General features: G+C 46.2%; 1 protein-coding gene across 1 annotated transcript in view; it reads left to right on the forward strand.

The window, feature by feature from the left end:
• NDRG1 (N-myc downstream regulated 1) overlaps positions 1 to 23,236 on the forward strand; it is a 55,375-nt gene that overhangs the window by 20,271 nt on the left and 11,868 nt on the right. The window contains exons 4-9 of the mRNA XM_075352846.1: positions 13,974 to 14,079; positions 15,544 to 15,664; positions 16,972 to 17,034; positions 17,696 to 17,756; positions 19,305 to 19,391; positions 20,583 to 20,639. Of these exons, the coding sequence (XP_075208961.1) occupies positions 13,974 to 14,079; positions 15,544 to 15,664; positions 16,972 to 17,034; positions 17,696 to 17,756; positions 19,305 to 19,391; positions 20,583 to 20,639 (495 nt within the window). The remainder of the gene's footprint in view (positions 1 to 13,973; positions 14,080 to 15,543; positions 15,665 to 16,971; positions 17,035 to 17,695; positions 17,757 to 19,304; positions 19,392 to 20,582; positions 20,640 to 23,236) is intronic.

Here is a 23,236-nt window from a genome sequence, read left to right on the forward strand (position 1 = left end):
CTATAGTTACATCTGCACCCACTATAGTTACATCTGCACCCATTATAGTTATCTGCCGATTATAGTTATGTCTACACCCATTATATTACATCTGCACCCACTATATTACATCTGCACCCATTATAGTCACATCTGCACCCACTATAGTTACATCGGCCCCCATTATAGTCACATCTGCACCCACTATAGTTATATCTGCACCCAGTATATTACATATGCACCCATTATATTACATATGCACCCATTATATTACATATGCACCCATTATATTACATATGCACCCATTATATTACATATGCACCCATTATATTACATCTGCACCCACTATATTACATCTGCACCCACTATATTACATCTGCACCCACTATAGTTACATCTGCACCCACTATAGTTACATCTGCACCCACTATAGTTACATCTGCACCCATTATAGTTACATCTGCACCCATTATATTACATCTGCACCCACTATAGTTACATCTGCACCCACTATAGTTACATCTGCACCCACTATAGTTACATCTGCACCCATTATAGTTACATCTGCACCCATTATAGTTACATCTGCACCCATTATAGTTACATCTGCACCCATTATAGTTACATCTGCACCCACTATAGTTACATCTGCACCCACTATAGTTACATCTGCACCCACTATATTACATCTGCACCCACTATATTACATCTGCACCCACTATATTACATCTGCACCCACTATAGTTACGTCTGCACCCATTATATTACATCTGCACTCATTATATTACATCTGCACCCACTATATTACATCTGCACCCATTATATTACATCTGCACTCATTATATTACATCTGCACTCATTATATTACATCTGCACCCACTATAGTTATTTGCCCATTATAGTTACATCTGCACCTACTATGTCAGTAGAAAAAGCTTGCCCTAGTAGAAGGCAGTGATGGGTGGTCTCTCTGAATTGGTTATTACGATTCATCTGCTGGGAGGAGACCACATATAATGATGTGTGTGTATCGGGCTCATGTTCTCTGCACATTCCTCATCCGCAGTGTCAGGCTGCTGAGCTAAGGCCGTAAATACTTGCAGACGATGATTGTGACATTTTTGCACTTCCTCTGTATACACGGCCCGCGCCAATGTTATGGATGAAACAATTCTTGTTCTGCATAAAGGTCACAATGTCTGGACAGATGGCGAGCATCTTCATCCTCAGCAGATTACCATACAAGACTCCAGTGCTCCCCTCCTCCCGTTCCCTGAGATGGTGTTTTTAATGCAAATCGGTGGTTAAAGAGGCTGTTTCCCTAATAACAACGACGTTCCCTTGCTCTGTGCGGCCATCTGCCTCCGCAGTGATAGGCTGCTCATCGCTTACACTTATCGGTTACACTTATTTACTTCTGTGATCTAAGTAGCATAAATGACGCCAATAATGACATTACAAACAGTACTGGAATTTCCAGACCCGTAAGTTCCATTAATTTTAGGAAAAAGAATTACAGCTGAGGGCTGGGAGAAAGAGAGGAATGACTTAGTGTGTTATCCAATCGGGTAAGGACACTCCCCCGAGGAACACAAAATGATGTCCTCGAGGACGGGCCATCAGTCACATCTGAGCATTGCTACATGAGGAGGCCTAAGACCCTCCAGATACATAAGGCATACTTGTGTGGGGAGGAGAAACATTCCTGAATCTCCCACACATCACCACACACAGGAAACCTTTAAGGAGCACTGTTTCGGGAAGGGTCATGTGATGAATTGGGGATTTCCTAATTGTAGATGTGGTCTCTATTTTTTGGGAGCCTCCCAGATGTTCTGAGAGATAATATAAGACCAAACAACAAGCCTCATAAATCAATAGTACAGGTGAATATAATTTATCAGGGAAATCTGCTTCTTTTTCCACTTTTGAGCCACCTCTTCCCCTCCACCTGCCTTCTGAGGTTGGCATGCAATCTGGGGGAAAAAATCCCAACTTGGACTGGCATCACACTTAGGTGTCAGGTGATGGTTGCTCTATGGAGAGAAAAGGGAAGCAGGGTGAGAAAACCGGTAAAAGCAGATCGAGCTGAGCTTTCTAACAAGTCTTCTACCTCACTCTAGAGCTGCCTTCATAGCTACACTACTCAGTGCTAAGAATAATTTCCATCATGCTGCTGTTTCTTTGTGTGCAAATTTAGGAATAAGAGGGAATCCCTTTTCTCTGTGTACTGTATATGGGAGACATCATAGCAGCTTTTCTCTACTCACTAGCTCAGTCAATTGAACAATAAAAGCCCGATGGACCTAAGTCATATAATAGCCAAATCATGTTATTTCTCATGTACACACAACAGCTTATTCTGAAAGATACTTGAACATCCGGTTACCCTTTAAGGGGGCATCTGACATTATAGTAATTAATTGTGGTTTTGGGACTAATGAAGGTATGTATGACTGTAGCACCTGTGGGGCATCTGTGGACGAGACACAAAGGGGCATCTGTAACTATAGTATTTAGGAGGGAAACTCCACATATGTGGCATATATAGGTGTGCACTAAAGGGAGCATGGTATATAGGAGAGTAACTGTGGTTTGGGAAGTAAAGTAGAAATCTGTGACTCTTAAAAGGGCATCTGTGGGGCATTTGTGGATAGTCACATTTCGAAGTTCTTGTTGGGGCATCCCTTAACTTAAAGGGGTATTAGATTAAGTGGAGGTTGACGTTCACATGTATGACAAGCCCATGTGATATGTGTGCCCACTGCTCACCACCCACTCCTGGTAGATGCCACAGCAGGGGTGAGAGGCTATACCACCAGTATAGGAGAACAAACAGGAAGGGGTAAGGAATGCCCTATATCTAGGGAAAGGGGGGAAGTGGTGGCCCCTGACAACAACCTACAGCTGGTCCCAGGGGGCCCCCACCAGCCTAGATAGGCTCCTCACCTATATGTTGAGTGGGATACTTGACCCTAGGCATCCCTAGTGCTGGACCCTAAATAGGGAACGGGTGGGATGAGCTCTTCGTCAACCCCACTAAACCCTAAAGTAAGAACAAGGGAAGAATACAAAGGAAACATGACTGCAATCACCAGAGCCCTGGTAGATAGCAAAAGAGAAACACTTATCTGAGCAGTAGCTACCATAGAAATCTCAGAAGCACAAGAAGACAAGCTCTCCAGAGCTCAACAAAGAACAAATTATAAACCGCACCCAAACCATCCCAGGGTGAGGAGAATAAAGGAAGTCAGAGGATACCAACTGCCATGAAGGACTGACAGGGTCCTAGGGTCCACTGACTTCGGAAACAGAGAACTGTCAGGTAACAATACATGCCGGCAATCTCTGTGATCTTCTAGCACTTGCTGCCACCGGATTGTCAGCCAGCCATGATACCTCCGTGACAGTTCGTGATGACACATCACTAACAGTCGATTTGGATAAGACTTTTATAGGCAATGTGTGGATAAGATACCTATTGGGGGCATCTGCACATATATACGTATGGGAAATCTGTACATCGTACATACAGTATATTTTTGGGGTAACGGTGGATAAGACACTTATGGGAAGATCTGTGGATAAGACACTTATGGGAAGATCTGTGGATAAGACACTTGGGAACATCTGTAGATATGGTAACAAATTTATGGTGCATCTGAAGATAAAACCATTTGGGGGCATCTCAGGATAAGACTTTTGTAGGGACATTTATGGCTGTAGAGCCTTTCTCAAGATCTCGGTCGGTGTGTGTGTCTTAGACTTGAGTGGAGAGTGACACCCGAATATGTGGCAACCGCTTCATTATCCAATATAACCTAATATAATAACACTGGAGTCATGGGTTCAAATTCAACCATGGTCAACGTTTTTTAAGGGGGGTCTTTATGTTCTTCCCGTAATTGTGTAGATTTATTCTAGAGCTCCAGTAAATATGAATGAATATGGTGATCGTACTCCAAAGTGCTATTGACTGCATGGAGGGTGTCGGACGAGATAATGCAAGGGACCAAAATCCGATGAAATGTTAGGAAAGGAGAACACTGAATAGTTGGATGAGTGAGGTGATAGGTCTGTCTAAAGAAATGTGTTTTTAGGGCACGCTTAAAACTGTGGAAACTGATAATTAACTGGATTGTCTGGGGTAGAGCATTCCAGAAAACTGATGGCGCAGCACAAGAGAAGTCTTGGAGATGGAAGTGGGAGGTTTGGGTTATAGAATATTTTAGTTTTAGTTCTTTAACAAAATTGAGAGGATGGGTAGAATGATCGTCAGATGATGGAGGAGTAGTGTGACGCCCTGGACCCCAGGGGTCACAGGTCATTACACACACACCCCCTTCCCTGGACAGGTTACACCAGTCAAACTCAAAATCCTTGTTGCCACCCTCCAGGGCTGATGTTCACACCAGGTGGGGCGGAGCCAGGTGGTTGGCCCCGCCCACCGAGGAGTTCACAAACTGGAGGCCGGAAAAACACAGCAGTCAGTCCAGTTGTGGTCTGTAGTGAGTGAGGAGTGAAAACTGTTGGTGTCTGGGTGGGAGCCCTGGCACATTCAGCAAGGTCGGCAGACGGTGGTGGCCGTCTGCAGGAGTTGGCGAAGGTCAGCAGAACCGCAGGACCGGGCTCGGGCAGTGGCCCGCCGGTACCGAACCGGGGAGCCGATTGGAGCCAAGCACCAGGCAGGGTACTCAGACCCCGACTAGGCTTAAAGCCAACCTCTAGTCAAATTCTCTGATTGCGGTCTGGACCTCAGGGGTTCATTCCCAACCAAGTCCCGATTGAAGGCAACAGCCCAACCAGTACGGATAAGCGTCACCGCCAAGGGCCAGAGATCCAAAGGGCCAGTGTCTGCGGGCAAAGGGGCTCCTCCGGCACATACACGTCGGGGAGCGGACTACCGGTGCCCAGGCATTGGAGTCAATATTCAAACACAGGTGCAGGGAAACGACAGCCACCATCAACCCATCCAGGGAAACACTGCAGCCGGCTGCGGGCCCCGTCCATCCAGCCGTTTGGTTTACCAAAGACTCTGTCCATCTGTATCTGAGTGAGTACATCAGTGCCATCCGGCACCGCGCTCCGCTGCACCGCGACCCTTCACCCTGCGAGCCCCATCATACTGGAAAACAATTGGCCACCGGGCCCCGGGACCTACAACCCCTACCCACAGAGGGGTCAACACCTAGCTGCTCCCCACCATCGCTCCCGGGAACCCCGTCACCAGCAGCGGTGGTGACCACCATCACCACAACCCGTGGGTGGCGTCACGAACACTCCATCCATCCCAACAATCCCGCTCCCCTCCCTTTTCACTCGTGGGCGAGGAGCGCTGCTCGAGGCCCGGGTCCGGCCCACTCGAGCCACCAAGGAGAAGGCATCGGATCCGGGCGCGACCTCCCCGAGCAGCCCCCGCGACGGGGAAGCCGGCCCCCGCCCTCGACAGTAGTAGGGTGGTGCATAACAGTAAAGAGTTTTGTGGGTCAGAGAGACAAGAGTTTTTATATTGAATTCAGTAGCACATGGATAACCAGTGTGTACCGCTCAGTGGCAACCGAGCCACTCGGGTCCAGACTCGCCGGGTGGTAGCTCGAGCGTCTCCGGACCTGGGGGCCCCATGGTCCACTTCGATCTGAAGTGGGACTGGTGCTTTAAGGGGACGTAGGTGTAGGCCGGAGCCGTGTTTTAAGTTTGTGATGCCACCCACGGGTAGCGGTGAAGGTGGACACCACCGCTGCTGTTACTGGGCAACCGGGGGAGATGTTGCGCAGCGAGATGTTAGCCCCTCCGTGGGTAGGGATGGTGACCCCGGGACCCGTTGGGTTCTGTGTGATGGGCGGTGCAGGGAGGTGCGTGGCCAGAGGGCACTGTTGTACTCACGATTCATAACACACACAAGTCTCTGGTAAACCAAGATGATGGTGGTCGGTGCTCGCAGCCGGCTGCGTCTGGCCCCCACCCGGTTGGTGGTCTCTGCCTTTCTCCTGCACCGTGTTGTGTCTTTGTGGCTGCCTGCGCTTCAGCGTCGGTAGCCCGCTCCCCGGCTTTGTGGATGTCGGGAGAGCCCTTTTACCCGCAGACGCTGGCCCGTGGGATCTCTCTGCCTGTGCGGTGGCTTTCTATCCCCCTCATTGGGCTGTTGTCTTCAGTCGGGACTTTGGGTGGGAAAGGACCTAGAGTCCTAGCCTCAATCAGTTAATTAACTCGGTCCAGTAGCTTCTGGACCTCGTTTCAGGGTCTGAGTACCCCCCTTTTGTGCTCCGGTTTCCAGTCGGTTCCCCGGGTTGGTACCGGCGGGCCACTACTCTGTCCCGTTCCACCGAGCCGTCTTCCCGGCTCCTGCAGGCTGAGGCCACCGTATACCTCCTAGCCAAAGGTGCCCGGGCTCCAACCCAGACACCTGTCAGAACGCTGCAGACCTGGGCACAGGCCTGCTGCTAGACTTTCCTTGAACTCTGCTCCTCAACAACTACTCCAACTAGACTGACTGTGTTTCCTGCCTCAGGCTCTCTGAACTCCTTGGTGGGCGTGGCCAACCGCCTGGCTCCGCCCCCTGGTGTGAACCTCAAGCCCTGAGGGAGGTGACTAGGTTTTGTGTGGTTGGCTGGTGTTACCTAGTGGTGTTACCTGGCTAGTCCAGGGCGTCACAAGTGCAATGACTGGTACAGAATGGAATCATTGGTGTAGAGCAGGGGTGGGGAACCTCCGGCCCGCGGGCTGCATGCGGCCCGCCATGACCTTTTATGCGGCCCCCGGGCACATTCCCGGGGGCTGCAGTGCTGGGGCCGCCAGCCCTTTAAATGACCACATGCACTGTTTGGGAGAACCAATGGGCTCTTCCGCTGTCCAGTAGCGTAATCAGCAGTGTGTGCCCGTCCCTCTGTCCCCTCGTGCTGCGTGTGTGCCCGCCCCTCTGCCCTCCGGAGCGATGTGCCCGCCCCTCTTTCCCCTCGTGCGGTGTGCCCGCCCCTCTGCCCTCCGGAGCGATCTGCCCACCCCTATTACCCCTCGTGCGGTGTGCCCGCCCCTCTGCCCTCCGGAGCGATCTGCCTGCCCCTCTTTCCCCTCATGCGGTCTGCCCACCCCTCTGCCCTCCGGAGCGATGTGCCCCCTCTGCCCTCGGAGCAATGTGCCCGCCCCTATGTCCTGTCGTGTGGTGTGACCGCACCTTTCAACTTCAGAGCGATCTGCCCCCCCCTCTGCCCTCCGGCCTGCACTGTCTCCGGCGCTGTGTGCGCGCGCCTGCACTCTGCTCCTCGTCCAGTACTTTGTGTACCCTCCCCCCAGAGTTGTGTGCAACGATCAGTGCTGTGTCCCTCACCCCATGCTGTCTATCACCTCAGGTTTGTGGCTCCCCAGTAATGTCAGGGCTCTGCAGGTGCTGTGTGCAGAGCCTTGACATTACTCGGGGGCAGTGCTGTGTGCCCTCCCAATGCTGTGCATCACCCCCAGTGTTGTGTTCCCCCAGTGTTGTGTTCCCCTAGTGATGTCTGTGCCCCCCTCAGTGATGTCTTTGCCCCCAGCTCCTCTTATGATGTGTATGTCCCCCAGCCCTTCTTGCGTTGTGTATGCCCCCCAGCCCCTCTTGCGTTGTGTATGCCCCCCAGCCCCTCTTGCGTTGTGTATGCCCCCCAGCCCCTCTTGCGTTGTGTATGCCCCCCAGCCCCTCTTGTGTTGTGTATGCCCCCCAGTGTCTCCTGTTATGTGTATGCCCCCCAGCATCTCTTGCGTTGTGTATGCCCCCAGCGTCTACTGTTATGTGTATGCCCCCCCAGCACCTCTTGCGTTGTGTATGCCCCCCAGCACCTCTTGCGTTGTGTATGCCCCCCAGCACCTCTTGCGTTGTGTATGCCCCCCAGTGTCTCTTGTGTTGTTTGCCTTCAGCGTCTCCTGTGACTTATACATCACATTGGAGATGCTGGGGGCATATACATCACAGGAGACACTGGGGACATACACAACACAGGAGGGGCTGTGGGCATTTACATCACAGGAGGGGCTGGGAGCATATATAGCTCCTCATGAGATGTATGTGCCTCCAGTGTCTCCTGTGATGTGTATATACAGCAGTCCCAGCGTTTCCTTTCTGTTGTGTATACGTCAGTCCCAGCGTTTTCAATGTGATGTATATGCCCCCAGCCCCTCCAGTGATGTATGTGCCTTCAGTGACTCCTGTAATGTATATAGAGCAGTCCCAGTGTATCCTATGTGTTGTGTGTGCCTCCAGTGTCTCCTATGTGTTGTGTGTGCCTCCAGTGTCTCCTATGTGTTGTGTGTGCCTCCAGTGTCTCCTATGTGTTGTGTGTGCCTCCAGCGTCTCCTATGTGTTGTGTGTGCCTCCAGCGTCTCCTATGTGTTGTGTGTGCCTCCAGTGTCTCCTATGTGTTGTGTGTGCCTCCAGTGTCTCCTATGTGTTGTGTGTGCCTCCAGTGTCTCCTATGTGTTGTGCGTGCCTCCAGTGTCTCCTATGTGTTGTGCGTGTGCCTCCAGCGTCTCCTATGTGTTTGTATATGATTTATCAAATATTATTATCACAAAGAGTTGACTGCGCTTCAGACCGAGACAGAAAAGCAGTTGTGAGAAGAAACATGATTAGTATCATCCAACATCACAGCCGCACCAAAGAGAAGCCGCTCCGGCCGCCACAGTAGGGGTGAGTTAATTGACCAAATATAGCCGGGTAATTTTCACATTGATAATTTTGTGCGGCCCCCGAAGGTTGGTAGAAATTTCCAAATGGCCCCCGGCTGAAAAAAGGTTCCCCACCCCTGGTGTAGAGGCTGGACAGGAATATGTATAATGGTGGTAATGGAGAAAGATGGGAACATGGGCTCCTGGATTGGCCCTCTAGCTAGGGGGCCCAAGCTATCACTGTTCTCAGTCACCTCTGATAGTGAAGATGTTTGAGCTGCCTTCCTCCTCCTGACCAGCTCTGATCTTACACCCTCTGCCTCATGGGAGGGGCCAGGATAGGAGTGTGATTAAACCCACAGAAATAGACAAACAGGGGAAACACATAGAGGTATAAGACAATAAGAGATGAGGAAGAAAATAAGAGCAGGGAGGGAGGAAACTACTAGATGACAAGATAAGTCTGCAACAACTTGAAGACACCACACAATATAATCACTAGCAGGACTGGGACACAACAGCACACAGACCAACACAGCAATAATCTATAGTCGGCGTGGGTGAACAGATTACACCATCTTAAAAAGGTAGTGATTAGATGTGATAGGTTTCCAACAACATGTGATCCCAGAGGTAACTAGCAGGCTATCAGATGTTAACACTTGCTAGCCTGACCATGAATGAACACACCACTGGTCGACGCATGAGCCTACCTGTGTAGCTCAGAAACCCGGGAGAAACCATAGGGTGGAGTGTCAGAATCCATAGTGTGAACAGCGTATGATTCGGCGAGTTCTGAGCAAAAGTCCCTGTGACAATATGATTGTGAATTCAGGATATGTCGGAGAAGGGAGAGTTTAGTAAGAAGGTGACCGATTAGTAGAGAGTTGGAGCAGTCCAGATGAGAATGAATCAGTGTAGCATTAGGAGTAAAAATGGAGAAATCTAGAGATGTTTTTTGAGATATGAACCAAAGGCAGCTATTTCTGTAATACCAACACAGCTCATAGGGAAGAGAAGTGCGGCTTCTGGGGAGAAAACCCCTTTTTCTTCAGTCATTAGCGCTACGTCCTCCAGGATGGACTTTCTCTCGCCAGCTCTGACTATTTAGTAGTATCTCATAATGGGGAATACGGACAGACGTTGTCCTAAAATATCATTTCTAAGTTTACAATCTTAAGAATGATCTAATTTTACCAAATCTTGATAACCTTTTCTGCCCGGATTGTATTCTATATTTGAGCTGCCTAGGTTTTCTGGAAGGTCGGACTTAGGTGACCCTGCCTTGGCCTAACGTCATGGTTGAGACCTGCCACTACTAATCAGAATCATGGGTTGTTGTAGTCTTATGCTCTGTGGGATGCTGCTCTACATCCCTGGCCGTGCCCTTCTTAACTGGCGATGGAGGGGATTTATCCAGGTGGCATGCTGCCAGAACGGGTACTCCCATCTCTTTTTTTCTGAGGTTGACCTTGTTTTGGTGTCTGAGCTGGATTGGAAGGGCATTTGACATATGATGAACCTTTGACACAGATCAAGGTTAAGAAAATCCTCGTCCAAACTTAGCTTGTTGTGGAGGCGGTGTATGCTGGGAGAAAGCTTATGGAGAGCGGCAGGTGGGCTATATAAGCCGGGTACATGGGACCTCCGTTTAAGCACTGGCTGCACGCTGCTCCTCATCTCACTCCTCCATAATGGTGCTGGATGTGGATGACTGTGTCTTCTATACTACTAATGAAGTAAGCAAGAGCCTCTACCTGTATACATGTATATATGGTGTGTGCATTACCTTATTGTATCACATGCTATCTGTCTATCTATCTATCCATCTCTTGCCATCCATCTATCCTTCCATTCATCCATCCATCTATCCTTCCTTCCATCTGTCCATCCATCTTTCCTTCCTTCCATCCATCTTTCCTTCCATCCATCTATCCTTCCTTCCATCCATCTATCCTTCCTTCCATTCATCTATCCTTCCTTCCATTCATCTATCCTTCCTTCCATTCATCTATCCTTCCTTCCATCCATCTAGCATTCCTTCCATCTATCCTTCGATTCATCCATCCATCCTTTGATCCATCCATCTATCTTTCCTTCCTTCCATCCATCTATCCTTCCATCCATCTATCCTTCCATCCATCCATCTATCCTTCCATCTATCCTTCCATCCATCCATCCATCCATCCATCTATCCATTCATCTATCCTTCCTTCCATCTATCCTTCCATCTATCTATCCATCCATCCATCCATCCATCTATCCTTCCATCCATCCATCTATCCTTCCATCCATCCATCCATCCTTCCTTCCATTCATCTATCCTTCCTTCCATCCATCTATCGTTTCTTCCTTCCATCCATCTACCATTCCTTCCATCCATCTATCCTTTCTTCCTTCCATCCATCTATCCTTCCTTCCATCCATCTATCCTTTCTTTCTTCCTTTCTTCCTTTCTTCCTTTCTTTCTTCCTTTCTTCCTTTCTTTCTTTCTTCTTTTCTTCCTTCCTTCCTTCCTTCCTTCCTTCCTTCCTTCCTTCCTTTCTTCCTTTCTTCCTTTTCTTCCTTCCTTCCTTCCTTTTCTTCTTTCCGTCCGTCCGTCCGTCCGTCCGTCCTTCCTTCCTTCCTTCCTTTTCTTCTTTCCTTCCGTCCGTCCGTCCGTCCTTCCTTCCTTCCTTCCTTCCTTCCTTCCTTCCTTCCTTCCTTTTCTTCCTTCCTTTTCTATATAGGCTGCACTCAGTAGCAAATTTCATACAAAAAACTTCTGTATTTGCGGAGTGCGTCATCTATTAACGCTATTTATGACTTTACATCGGACTTCAGCTACTGTAGCGTCATTGTTTTCCGATTGTACAATATAAAAAGGGAAGTAAAGGCCCCGTCACACACAGGTAAATCTTTGGCAGATCTGTGGTTGCAGGGAAATCATGGACATATTGTTCCATTTGTACACAGCCACAAACCTGGCACTGATTGTCCACAATTTCACTGCAACCACAGATTTACCACAGATTTACCACAGATTTACCACAGATTTACCACAGATTTACCACAGATTTACCACAGATTTACCACAGATCTACCACAGATCTACCTCTGTGTGTGACGGGGCCTTAACACTTTTATGTCTGTTAAAATTAATGCACAATAATTTCTAAGTCTGGTTTTTATGGGTTTTTTTGGCATGACATTTTTATTATTATTAGTATTATTTTTATTCTTGTTGTTGATGTATTTTCGGTGCTCTTTCCTTTCCTCTCGCACATTAGATAGATAACGTAATGTATCACATCATCCAGATCGAGTTTGTAGAGTTACTTTGCGGATGCACATTGACAGGTCAGCGCCGCGACATTTAATCTATATCTCTATGGAGACACGAGCGAGGACCTTTTTCAGGGTTTGTTAGGTCTGTCCAGACGGATATACACTACTGACTAAAAGTTCCGGATATTTGGCTTTCGGGTGACATTTATAGAAAACTTAAAACATTCACTCTACAGTAATATTTTCCCATGGGGCATTAAAGTAGAGGCAGCAATGATGATTTCCTCATCTCAAACAATTTATGGAAACAACAGCCAACACCAGTGGTAGGCATACCAGCCCATCCCTCCACTCCCCAAAATATGTCAGTGTCTCAATAACTTGCCATATTGCTTTGAGCATCAATTCCAGCTGACAATGACGTCTTCTGATGGTCACGAGTGGAGTTATTGTTGGTGGAGGCATGGCATCTCACTCTGCTTGAAGGGTGGCCATCAGGTCATTGAGGTTCTGGGGTACAGAGTTACAGCCTCTACACGGCGACTCGGGTGATCCCATAGGTTTTCTATGGGGTTCAGGTCTGGAGAAAGTGCCGCCCGCTCCATTTGAGGTCCCTCAGTCTCCAGCAGCCATTCCCTAATGATGTGGCTTTGATGAGCCGGAGCATTGTCTTCCATGAAGATGAAATAAGGCTGGTGCTGTTCATGTAGAGTCTCAATGACTGAATTAATGATAGTATTCTAGCAGTAGGGGCAGACACTGTACCATTCACACAGTGTAAGGCCATTCTGTACTGACTAGACACACCAGCCCCCACTGTAACACCACCACCACCAAAGGCTCGCCTGGTGACACCAGTGGCTGATGCACAGGGCTCTACTTGACGTCTCCAATATCATTGGCGACCGATATTTCTGCTCAGCGTGAATATCCTTTCTTCAGTGACCAGCACTGAGGCAACTGGTCGCTCATCCAGCGTAGATGCTCCTGTGCCTGGTTGTGTGGTCAGGTACCCTTCCAGCGCATCTAGCACACAGGCCACACTGATGTGAATGATGGTTTAATGTGATACTTGGGGGGCTCTCACCTCCCTTAAATGTGCCTGGAGTTGTGTGACATTCGTCATCTGGCTCTGAAGCACATTGTTCATAATCAAGTGGTCATCAATTTGGGATGTAGCCAAAGAACATCCACTTCTCTGCCTTTCTGTTACTCTTCTGGTCTCTCTGTATCTCTGTACAACCTGCTAGTGACACTCTAAGCTCAGTGGTCGCTTCCGTCTGAGAACATTCTATTTGAAGCCTTGCAAAGATGCGGTACTGATGATCATTTTAGGATCATCCGGACAGTTCACCCAGAAGCCAAATATCCCTAACTTTTTGTGAGCAGTGTAATTGAATCAAAGGGCTTTTTTTCAGGAGTGAATATAATGCAACATGAACAAGTGTGAAATTAGTCCACAGACTGTGTGTGGTTAACTTGAAAATCTGAGGTGTAACTTTAAGGGGTTGTCTGATTTAGAAAACTCATATTTATAATTGTATTAGAGGGGTTCCCTGTTCAGGATCTTAATCTCAGCTTAAAATAGCGCCCCTCTCTTAGGAGGACTCCTGTCCTGCATTACACAAAAAATGCGTAATTCTTCTTTTCACCTGCGGAGGTGCTGGAATGAAATTGAACCCTTGCGGCAAGGTTTCCCCATAGATCTCAGCTGATCGCTGGACAATTTGTCATCAGCTGATTATCGAGGAGCCTTTCTAAAAACTAAAGCAAATTAACTCCTTTGAGGTTCCTGAGCCCTAAGGCAAAGTCTTGAACAGGGCCGCCGCCTATTTTCTATAACACTGATGTCTTTATGTGGCAGATAATTATAAAATATATTACATAAAGTTATTAGATACAATAACACCCGGCTTGGATGATGTGTAGTCAACCGCCCATCTTGAAATTCTGGAACAAAAAGACTTGGGCAGTATCAAAGGGGGTCATGGGCTAATGTCTGGTCTTGCCATGGACATTTCAGAAGGAAGACCATGGTCAATAATGTATATGAATATGATAATTATTGTAACATTTTTGGGTATCTTCCTCAGGAGCACGACATTGAAACAGCTCATGGAATCATCCACGTCACCATGTGTGGAACGCCAAGACAGAACCGGCCCGTCATCCTGACATACCACGACATTGGACTAAACCGTAAGTAATAGCAGCTTTTTTTTTTGTAGAACTTCTGAATGAGTGGACGTGCGGACACTTAGGGGGATCCATCTTCACCTGATTAAATACCTACGGGACCCCCCTCACTGGTGACCTTGAGAAATAATGTCAACTATTAGGGGATATTTTCCTTCTATGTATTGGTGGACCAATGGCAAAATATCATCTTTGGTGGTCGTAGTATCAACCTCATGGTGACCTTGTGGGGTAATATCCAAACTCAATGATCCTATGAGGTTGACTTTATAGTTGCAACTCCCTTGTATCCTATAAGAATTCCATCTGCCTGGTCAACATCTGCAATAGTATTTAATTATGTAACGTTGAGCACAAAGATTTGAAAGACCCTGGACCAAGTAGCCATGACAGTAGCCTTGGCCACCAGATCTGAGCCCTGCGAATCTTCTACTTTCCAATATCACTACCTTCAACGGTGATCATTGCAGCATGATGCAGGCATGACTTTTTACCGAGCCAGCTATTCAAAAGAGGAGACGGAGATGCCTAAAGGTAGGAGAAGGTTCACAGGTCTCTGGCCCAACCTCAGTGGCTGCTGGACAATGGTCTTGTTAATTATTTTGCTCAACCCTAGCGTCTATGTATTTGATGACTTTAGGCTAGCATCCTCACCCTACTGAACCCATAGAAGAAGAACCAATTTTAGGGTGAACTCATTGGATACTGTCAATGTTCAGTGACCCCTTGGATGACATCCACTTCTTGGTGACCTTGAGAACCTTCAATAGTGTCCAATTCCAAAGAGCATAGTATGGTCCATTTGTCTTTGAGCTCAGGCACCAAAAATTGTGTAATGTGCCATGACCCTGTTGCGGTTGTCTCCAATGTCTTGTGGTTCACCCAAAAGCCAACAACAAACCATGCATTGTGGCATCATTGTGCCAAGACATACTTGATGCAACCACTTCGTAATTTGTTTGAATACATATGCAACATACTGGTCGTGATCAGAAAAAAGGAGAATTCAGCTCACCAATCCTGTTCACCGCTCCCTATTTGGACCCAGCGCACGGAAGGCTTGGCTGCCAAGTATTCAGGGAAAAATGAAAAAAGACGTCCAGCGCAATCCTCAGGTTATAAGATAAAATCCAAAAAATTTTATTGATTATAAGTTGGTCTAATACCCCATTGAACTATGCGTTTCGACACATAGACTGTGTCGAAACGCGTAGTTCGATGCGATGGGCTATTAGACCAACTTTATCACTCTACACACCGCTATATTTTAATGGAATGATAATCAATAACAATTTTTGGATTTTATCTTATAAACTGAGGACTACGCTGGACGTCTTTTTTCATTTTTCCTGAATACTAGTCGTGTTCTCCCAGTAAAGGCTTCCCACCAGTGCCAGTTGACCAAAATTTTTACCTAATTGTAATTTTTGATTGATCGTCACATATTTTTATTCCCTCAATGTACAGATAAAACGTGCTTCAACTCCTTATTTAACTATGAAGACATGCATGAAATCACACAGCATTTCTCCGTGTGCCATGTGGACGCGCCCGGTCAGCATGAAGGAGCTGCTTCTTTTCCAGCCGGGTAAGGGGGCGTAATGAGATGATCGTTATTCTGTTTCTCTCTCCCAGATTAGTGACTTTGGGACGTAACAGGTTAATGGACCACTAAGCCCTGTCAGGTTCAATGAGACTAATCAGAATTAAGAATTAGCAATGATTAGCGACTTCAGGATTGCTGCTCGGGAAATCACAGATAAGTACGGCTCAGTGACGAGGGAAGTCCTATTTTGGGCTCCGGTTTTGGACAACAACAAACAATGAGGCCAATTACTAATTTTCTTTTTTGCTGCTCTGGGGCCCACACCGCCCTTAGATAGGTTCCGCACCTCTGTGCCGAGCCGGATACCTGACCCTAGGTATCCCTAGAGCTGGGCCCTAACCAGGGAATGGATGGGATGAGTTCTTCGTCAACCCCACTAAACATTATAAAAATGGGAAGAGACGAATCCAGCAGGAAAGCTACCTATACCAATGGATACTGACAGCAGGAAAAATGGCTATGCAGAGTGCTCCCTGACTTTCCAACCACTGTGACCTTCTATGGCCAGAAACCACATGACTGTCTGTTAACCTTGACACAACCGTGACAATATTGGTGTCTGTGAAGGGAAATCCAAAATCGAGAACAAGGCCAGTGGTGGTCCTAACATATGGAGTTGTTGATGAAGTCAATGGCTGATGGCCTTTGGGTTCTCTTCTTCTCATAGAATGTCATTATAAAGTGACCATTAGAAATCTGACCACAAGCTGTGAATAATGACTTTCCAATCCCCATCCCTTGTTAATTCCTAATTAGCTTGAGGTCCGAGTGACCACATATCTAAAAAGAAAGGGCCGAAACTACCCATGATTAGTAGAGGTCCAAATAATCGGATCGATCCTATACTGTATTTATGGCACATCATGATTACATTAATTCTCCTAAAAAGTGGACAACCCCTAGAACTGATGTCGTTGGACTCAAGCCCACACTTGCCTGTAGCATTAGGAAGCGAGGCTAGGATAAGTCACTATGGGCTGACTGTGGGGGTCCCCACTGATTATAAGAGCCAAGGGGATACGGTATAACAAGTACCCTACATTGTTAATGAACAGGAAATTTCAGGAGGTCCCCGAGCACTGCTGACCTCATAGTTTAGCATTTGTTGGGGTTCCTTACTGATTGCTGGAAGACTCTGATCTAATGCAAGGAAAGAGCCGTAGGTCGTAGAGTAATTGGTTACAATTCAATGTGTTGATCACTGCCACCAAGTGTATGGGGACGGAGGTACTATCACTACTGGTGGGAACCAAGAAACTAAAAAAATTAATACATTTTATTTTACGCAGGTATGTATACCCTTCAATGGACCAACTGGCTGAAATGCTACCTGGTGTTATACAGCAGCTGGGGTAAGGACTACCTCTATATCCAGTATGTAATGTTTTCCCAAAAGTTGAAAGCGTAAGTGGTGTCCCCCTAGTGCCCATCTTTCTCGGTGTCCTAAGACTTTTCCTAATGAGTTGCTGGCATGGAAATACTTTGCGTCGGATGACAGCGTATATAGGTTTGTTTTTAGAGCCTGAGTGCCCTACCTACAGATTGCTTTTTTATTTAAACTCCTCAGAGGTGGGGATAAGGAAGGTGTAACTGGTCACCTGCTCTGTTTTGTTCATTTAGACTCCTCAGGGGTGGAGCTTAGGAAAGTGTAACTGGTCACATGCTCTGCTTCTTTCATTTAGACTCCTCAGGGGTGAGGCTAAGGAAGGTGTAACTGGTCACATGCTCTGCTTCATTGGACTCCTGGGGTAGAGCTAAGGCAGGAGTAACTGCTCATATGATCGGCTTCTTTCATTTAGACTCCTCAGGGGTGGGGCTAAGGAAGGTGTAACTGGTCACATGTTCAGGGGCTCAGTATTGATAGTCTAAGCTACTTTTGGGCAGGGTGTTTAGATATAGGGCTACAGTTTTAGGAATTTATACTTTTGTCTTTGAGCTTTTGAGTAGACGATGCCTCTTTTGGGAACTGTACATTCTGCAGAATGTGATGTATCATTCCTTTTGTACTTTTAGTTTGAAAAGTATCCTTGGGCTGGGAATCGGAGCCGGTGCCTATATCCTAACAAGATTTGCTGTAAGTATCACTTATCAAGATGCCATTCACTTCAGATTTTTGTAAGTTTGTTTTTTTTTAAACATTTTTTTAATGCCAAAGGGGTATTCTTGTCTTATAAAGTGTTAAAGGGGTTGTCCACTAATTTTACATCAATGGCCTATCCTTAGGGTAGATCATCAATGTCTGTAAGCAGAGGTCCGACACCCAACATCATCGCCGATCAGTTGATCCCGGCAGCGGCAGCAGGCAGCCGGAAATGCCCTTCCGACAGTGGCCACTGCCAGGTACTACACATCTGCCTCCTATTCAGATCAATAGGAGGTGGATGTTCAGTTTGCGACCGCGGCCAGTATCAGAAGACTGGGCAGCTCCGGAACTGAGCATTTCCAGCCCTCTGCTGCCGCCGCCGGGACCGAGAATATTTGATCGGGAGGTATGTCTGGTGTCGGACCCCGGACAATTAGGTATTGATGACCAATCTAAGGGGTACTTTGCACGCTGCGACATCGCTAGCCGATGCTAGCGATGCCGAGTGCGATAGTCCCCGCTCCCCGTCGCACATGCGATATCTTGTGATAGCTGGCGTAGCGAACATTATCGCTACGGCAGCTTCACATGCACTTACCTTCCCTGCGACGTCGCTCTGGCCGGCGACCCGCCTCCTTCCTAAGGGGGCGGGTCGTGCGGCGTCACAGCGACGTCACACGGCAGGTGGCCAATAGAAGAGGAGGGGCGGAGATAAGCGGGACGTAAATATCCCGCCCACCTCCTTGCTTCCACATAGCCGGTGGAGGCAGGTAAAGAGATGTTCCTCGCTCCTGCGGCTTCACACACAGCGATGTGTGCTGCCGCAGGAACGAGGAACAACATCGTATCCCCTATTGGTGCGACATTATGGAAATGACCGACACTACACAGATCACCGATTTACGACACTTTTGCGATCGTTTATCGGTGCATCTAGGCTTTACACGTTGCAACGTCGTTACCGGCGCCGGATGTGCGTCACTTTCGATTTGACCCTGACGATATCGCAGTAGCGATGTCGCAACGTGCAAAGTACCCCTAAGGATAGGCCATCAATGTAAAAGTAGTGGACAACCTCTTTAAGATCATGGGGTTCCATATCAAGACTCCCTCTAATTCTCAACTGGATGTTGATAGTACTGTGCAGAAAAAAAAAATTCTCGTAATTTGGCAATCAAAGGGGTCCCACACTTCAATCAGCAAGTGACAGCTTATCACTTCCTATGAATGGAAAATCCCTTTAAGGCACCGCACCAGATTGTTAAGTGATCAAGGCTTGTGCTAATCAGCTCTGCTACAACTCCCGCGAAACATCTGCATCTGCGCAGCAGTGTAATCCAGGTTTTTATTTTCTCTGCGGGACATAAAGTTTTCATTAAGATCCATTAAAAGGATTAAACAACTTCCGTAATTCACAACAAACCAGCTTGGAAATGTGCGGCAGCTCCAGCTGCAGCGGCTCCACCTTGTGAAATGTCAGTGGAAAGTTACCGAATTCTGCTCTGAATAAACAATACCTTTTTTTTTTTTTTTTCCCAGCTGAACCACCCCAGCATGGTGGAGGGCCTGGTGCTCATTAATATCAACCCCTGTGCCGAGGGCTGGATGGACTGGGCAGCCACCAAGGTAAATTAGAGTCACGCGTTTTGGGCTCTCAAACTTAAAAATTGTTGTGGTTGTTCCACCTTTAAAGATATAGCAAAGTCATATGTCTATGTTACTGTTATGCATAGTACCCGATCTGACCCCTTTACCCCTGGGGAGTCAAAGAGACTAAGATCAATTGGAGCCACGCGTTTTTGGCTCTCTCAACAAAGGGACTAATTTCCTATGTGGCCATTCACATTAGTGAAGAGCAATGTAATACATTAACCCATCTACTCCTCCAGAGCGAGACCTTCTGTCAGCACTCAAGGGGGCACTGCATAGGCCCCACAATCTGCCCTAATAATCCATATGACAAGAAGGCATCACATTGTAAGGACCGACACCCTTAAGGGGGTGTCACACGCAGCAACGTCACTAACGAGATATCGCTGGGGTCACGGAATTCGTGACGCACATCCGGCCTCGTTAGCGACGTCTTTGCGTGTAACACGTACAAGCGACCGCTAACTATGTAAAATACTTACCTAATCGTTAATCGTTGACACGTCGTCCATTTCCAAAATATCGTTGCTGGTGCTGGACGCAGGTTGTTTGTCGTTCCTGAGGAAGCACACGTGTGACACCGCAGGAACGACGAACAACACCGTACCTGCGTCCTGCCGGCAACGAGGTGGGCGTGACTTTCATGCAGCTGCTCCCGCCCCTCCGCTTTTATTGGACGCCTGCCCTGTCACGTCGCTGTGACGCTGCACGAACCACCCCCTTAGAAAAGAGGTTGTTCGCCAGCCACAGCAACGTCGCTAGGCAGGTAAGTCCGTACGACTGGTACTAGCGATATCGTGCGCCACGGGCAGCGATTTGCCTGTGACGCTCAAACAACATGGGCGGGTGCAAACGCTAGTGATGTCACTGCATGTAAAGTGGCCTTTATTATAGTGGGTCTTCCCTCCGACCACAGGATCCCCTCTCTAGGACATCTCCATACAGAACCAGTTTTTTAGAAACAGCCGCAGAAGTCCCAGATTAAAAAAAGAGCCGGAAAATTAGATTTCCTACATGTGATCAGCGGCATCCTAAGCAGGGGCGGCACTAAGGCTAAAATATTCATAAATCGAAAGTGAAGGATCTATTGGGCACAGTTAATACTCATTAGGTTTAGATATGTTTTTATAACTTTTTTTTTTTTTTTTTTTATTTCTTGCTGCTCAGCTCTCCGGCCTTACCCACGGCTTGCCCGATATGGTGATTTCCCATCTATTTTCCAAGGTGAGTTTATATTGTTCTACAATCCAAAGGTCTTTTACCTATTTTATAAAAATCAGTACTAGTAACATTCCGACAACTTTATTTTTTACAATACTTTATATATTGAAATTTCTTGCTAATTTTTTTTTATAATTTATATATTAAAATTCCTTGCTTTTTTATAATTACTTTTTTATTATACTCTATATATTGAAATTTTTTCTTTTTTATTTTTTTATAATTACTTTTTTAATTATACTTTATATATTGAAATTTCTTGCTCTTTTTATAATTACTTTTTTTTTCTATTTCTCCCTTTTTTTTTTATATAATTTATGTATTTAAATTTCTTGCTATTTTTATTAGTTTTTTAATTATACTTTATATACAGTCAGGGCCAGAAATATTTGGACAGTGACACAAGTTTTGTTATTTTAGCTGTTTACAAAAACATGTTCAGAAATACAATTCTATATATAATATGGGCTGAAAGTGCACACTCCCAGCTGCAATATGAGAGTTTTCACATCCAAATCGGAGAAAGGGTTTAGGAATCATAGCTCTGTAATGCATAGCCTCCTCTTTTTCAAGGGACCAAAAGTAATTGGACAAGGGACTCTAAGGGCTGCAATTAACTCTGAAGGCGTCTCCCTCGTTAACCTGTAATCAATGAAGTAGTTAAAAGGTCTGGGGTTGATTACAGGTGTGTGGTTTTGCATTTGGAAGCTGTTGCTGTGACCAGACAACATGCGGTCTAAGGAACTCTCAATTGAGGTGAAGCAGAACATCCTGAGGCTGAAAAAAAAGAAAAAATCCATCAGAGAGATAGCAGACATGCTTGGAGTAGCAAAATCAACAGTCGGGTACATTCTGAGAAAAAAGGAATTGACTGGTGAGCTTGGGAACTCAAAAAGGCCTGGGCGTCCACGGATGACAACAGTGGTGGATGATCGCCGCATACTTTCTTTGGTGAAGAAGAACCCGTTCACAACATCAACTGAAGTCCAGAACACTCTCAGTGAAGTAGGTGTATCTGTCTCTAAGTCAACAGTAAAGAGAAGACTCCATGAAAGTAAATACAAAGGGTTCACATCTAGATGCAAACCATTCATCAATTCCAAAAATAGACAGGCCAGAGCTAAATTTGCTGAAAAACACCTCATGAAGCCAGCTCAGTTCTGGAAAAGTATTCTATGGACAGATGAGACAAAGATCAACCTGTACCAGAATGATGGGAAGAAAAAAGTTTGGAGAAGAAAGGGAACGGCACATGATCCAAGGCACACCACATCCTCTGTAAAACATGGTGGAGGCAACGTGATGGCATGGGCATGCATGGCTTTCAATAGCACTGGGTCACTTGTGTTTATTGATGACATAACAGCAGACAAGAGTAGCCGGATGAATTCTGAAGTGTACCGGGATATACTTTCAGCCCAGATTCAGCCAAATGCCGCAAAGTTGATCGGACGGCGCTTCATAGTACAGATGGACAATGACCCCAAGCATACAGCTAAAGCTACCCAGGAGTTCATGAGTGCAAAAAAGTGGAACATTCTGCAATGGCCAAGTCAATCACCAGATCTTAACCCAATTGAGCATGCATTTCACTTGCTCAAATCCAGACTTAAGACGGAAAGACCCACAAACAAGCAAGACCTGAAGGCTGCGGCTGTAAAGGCCTGGCAAAGCATTAAGAAGGAGGAAACCCAGCGTTTGGTGATGTCCATGGGTTCCAGACTTAAGGCAGTGATTGCCTCCAAAGGATTCGCAACAAAATATTGAAAATAAAAATATTTTGTTTGGGTTTGGTTTATTTGTCCAATTACTTTTGACCTCCTAAAATGTGGAGTGTTTGTAAAGAAATGTGCACAATTCCTACAATTTCTATCAGATATTTTTGTTCAAACCTTCAAATTAAACGTTACAATCTGCACTTGAATTCTGTTGTAGAGGTTTCATTTCAAATCCAATGTGGTGGCATGCAGAGCCCAACTCGCGAAAATTGTGTCACTGTCCAAATATTTCTGGACCTAACTGTATATTGAAATTTCTTGCTATTTTTTTATCATTTCTATACTAAAATTCCTTGCTTTTTTCATAATTACTTTTTTATTATGCTTTATATATTGAAATTTCTTGCTCTTTTTAGAAATTTTTTATTATATTTTATATTTTTCTTGATTTTTTTTATTTATATATTGACATTTCTTGATTTTGATTTTATATATTGAAATTTTTTTTTTTTATTCAATTATAATCCCATCTGACAGTGAATGGAAGCATTATTATTTACATTCATAGGATTAAAACCTGTCTTGGTTGTGTCCAGATGACACAGATGTGTGCATCATTACAATGTATCAGAGCAGCTGTTGTCCCAAGCTGGGCCATTGTATGATCGCCGGGGCTTATTTTCAGGCCCCAATGCTTTATGCATTTTTTTTTTTTTATTTATCCCGCATATTGAAAGAATATCTATTACTAGGTAGAATGTGGGCTTCTGCTTCTATTGCTGCTTCCCCCTTTAGTATTTCATTTTTTTTTTCTTTCAAATCCGCCATATGGCTCCAGAGATATGGGCTTTTACTTAATTAGTGCTGATTTTTATAGTCTCT

Source organism: Anomaloglossus baeobatrachus, chromosome 6 (assembly GCF_048569485.1).
Source record: "Anomaloglossus baeobatrachus isolate aAnoBae1 chromosome 6, aAnoBae1.hap1, whole genome shotgun sequence".
In the NCBI taxonomy this organism is placed as follows: Eukaryota; Metazoa; Chordata; class Amphibia; order Anura; family Aromobatidae; genus Anomaloglossus; species Anomaloglossus baeobatrachus.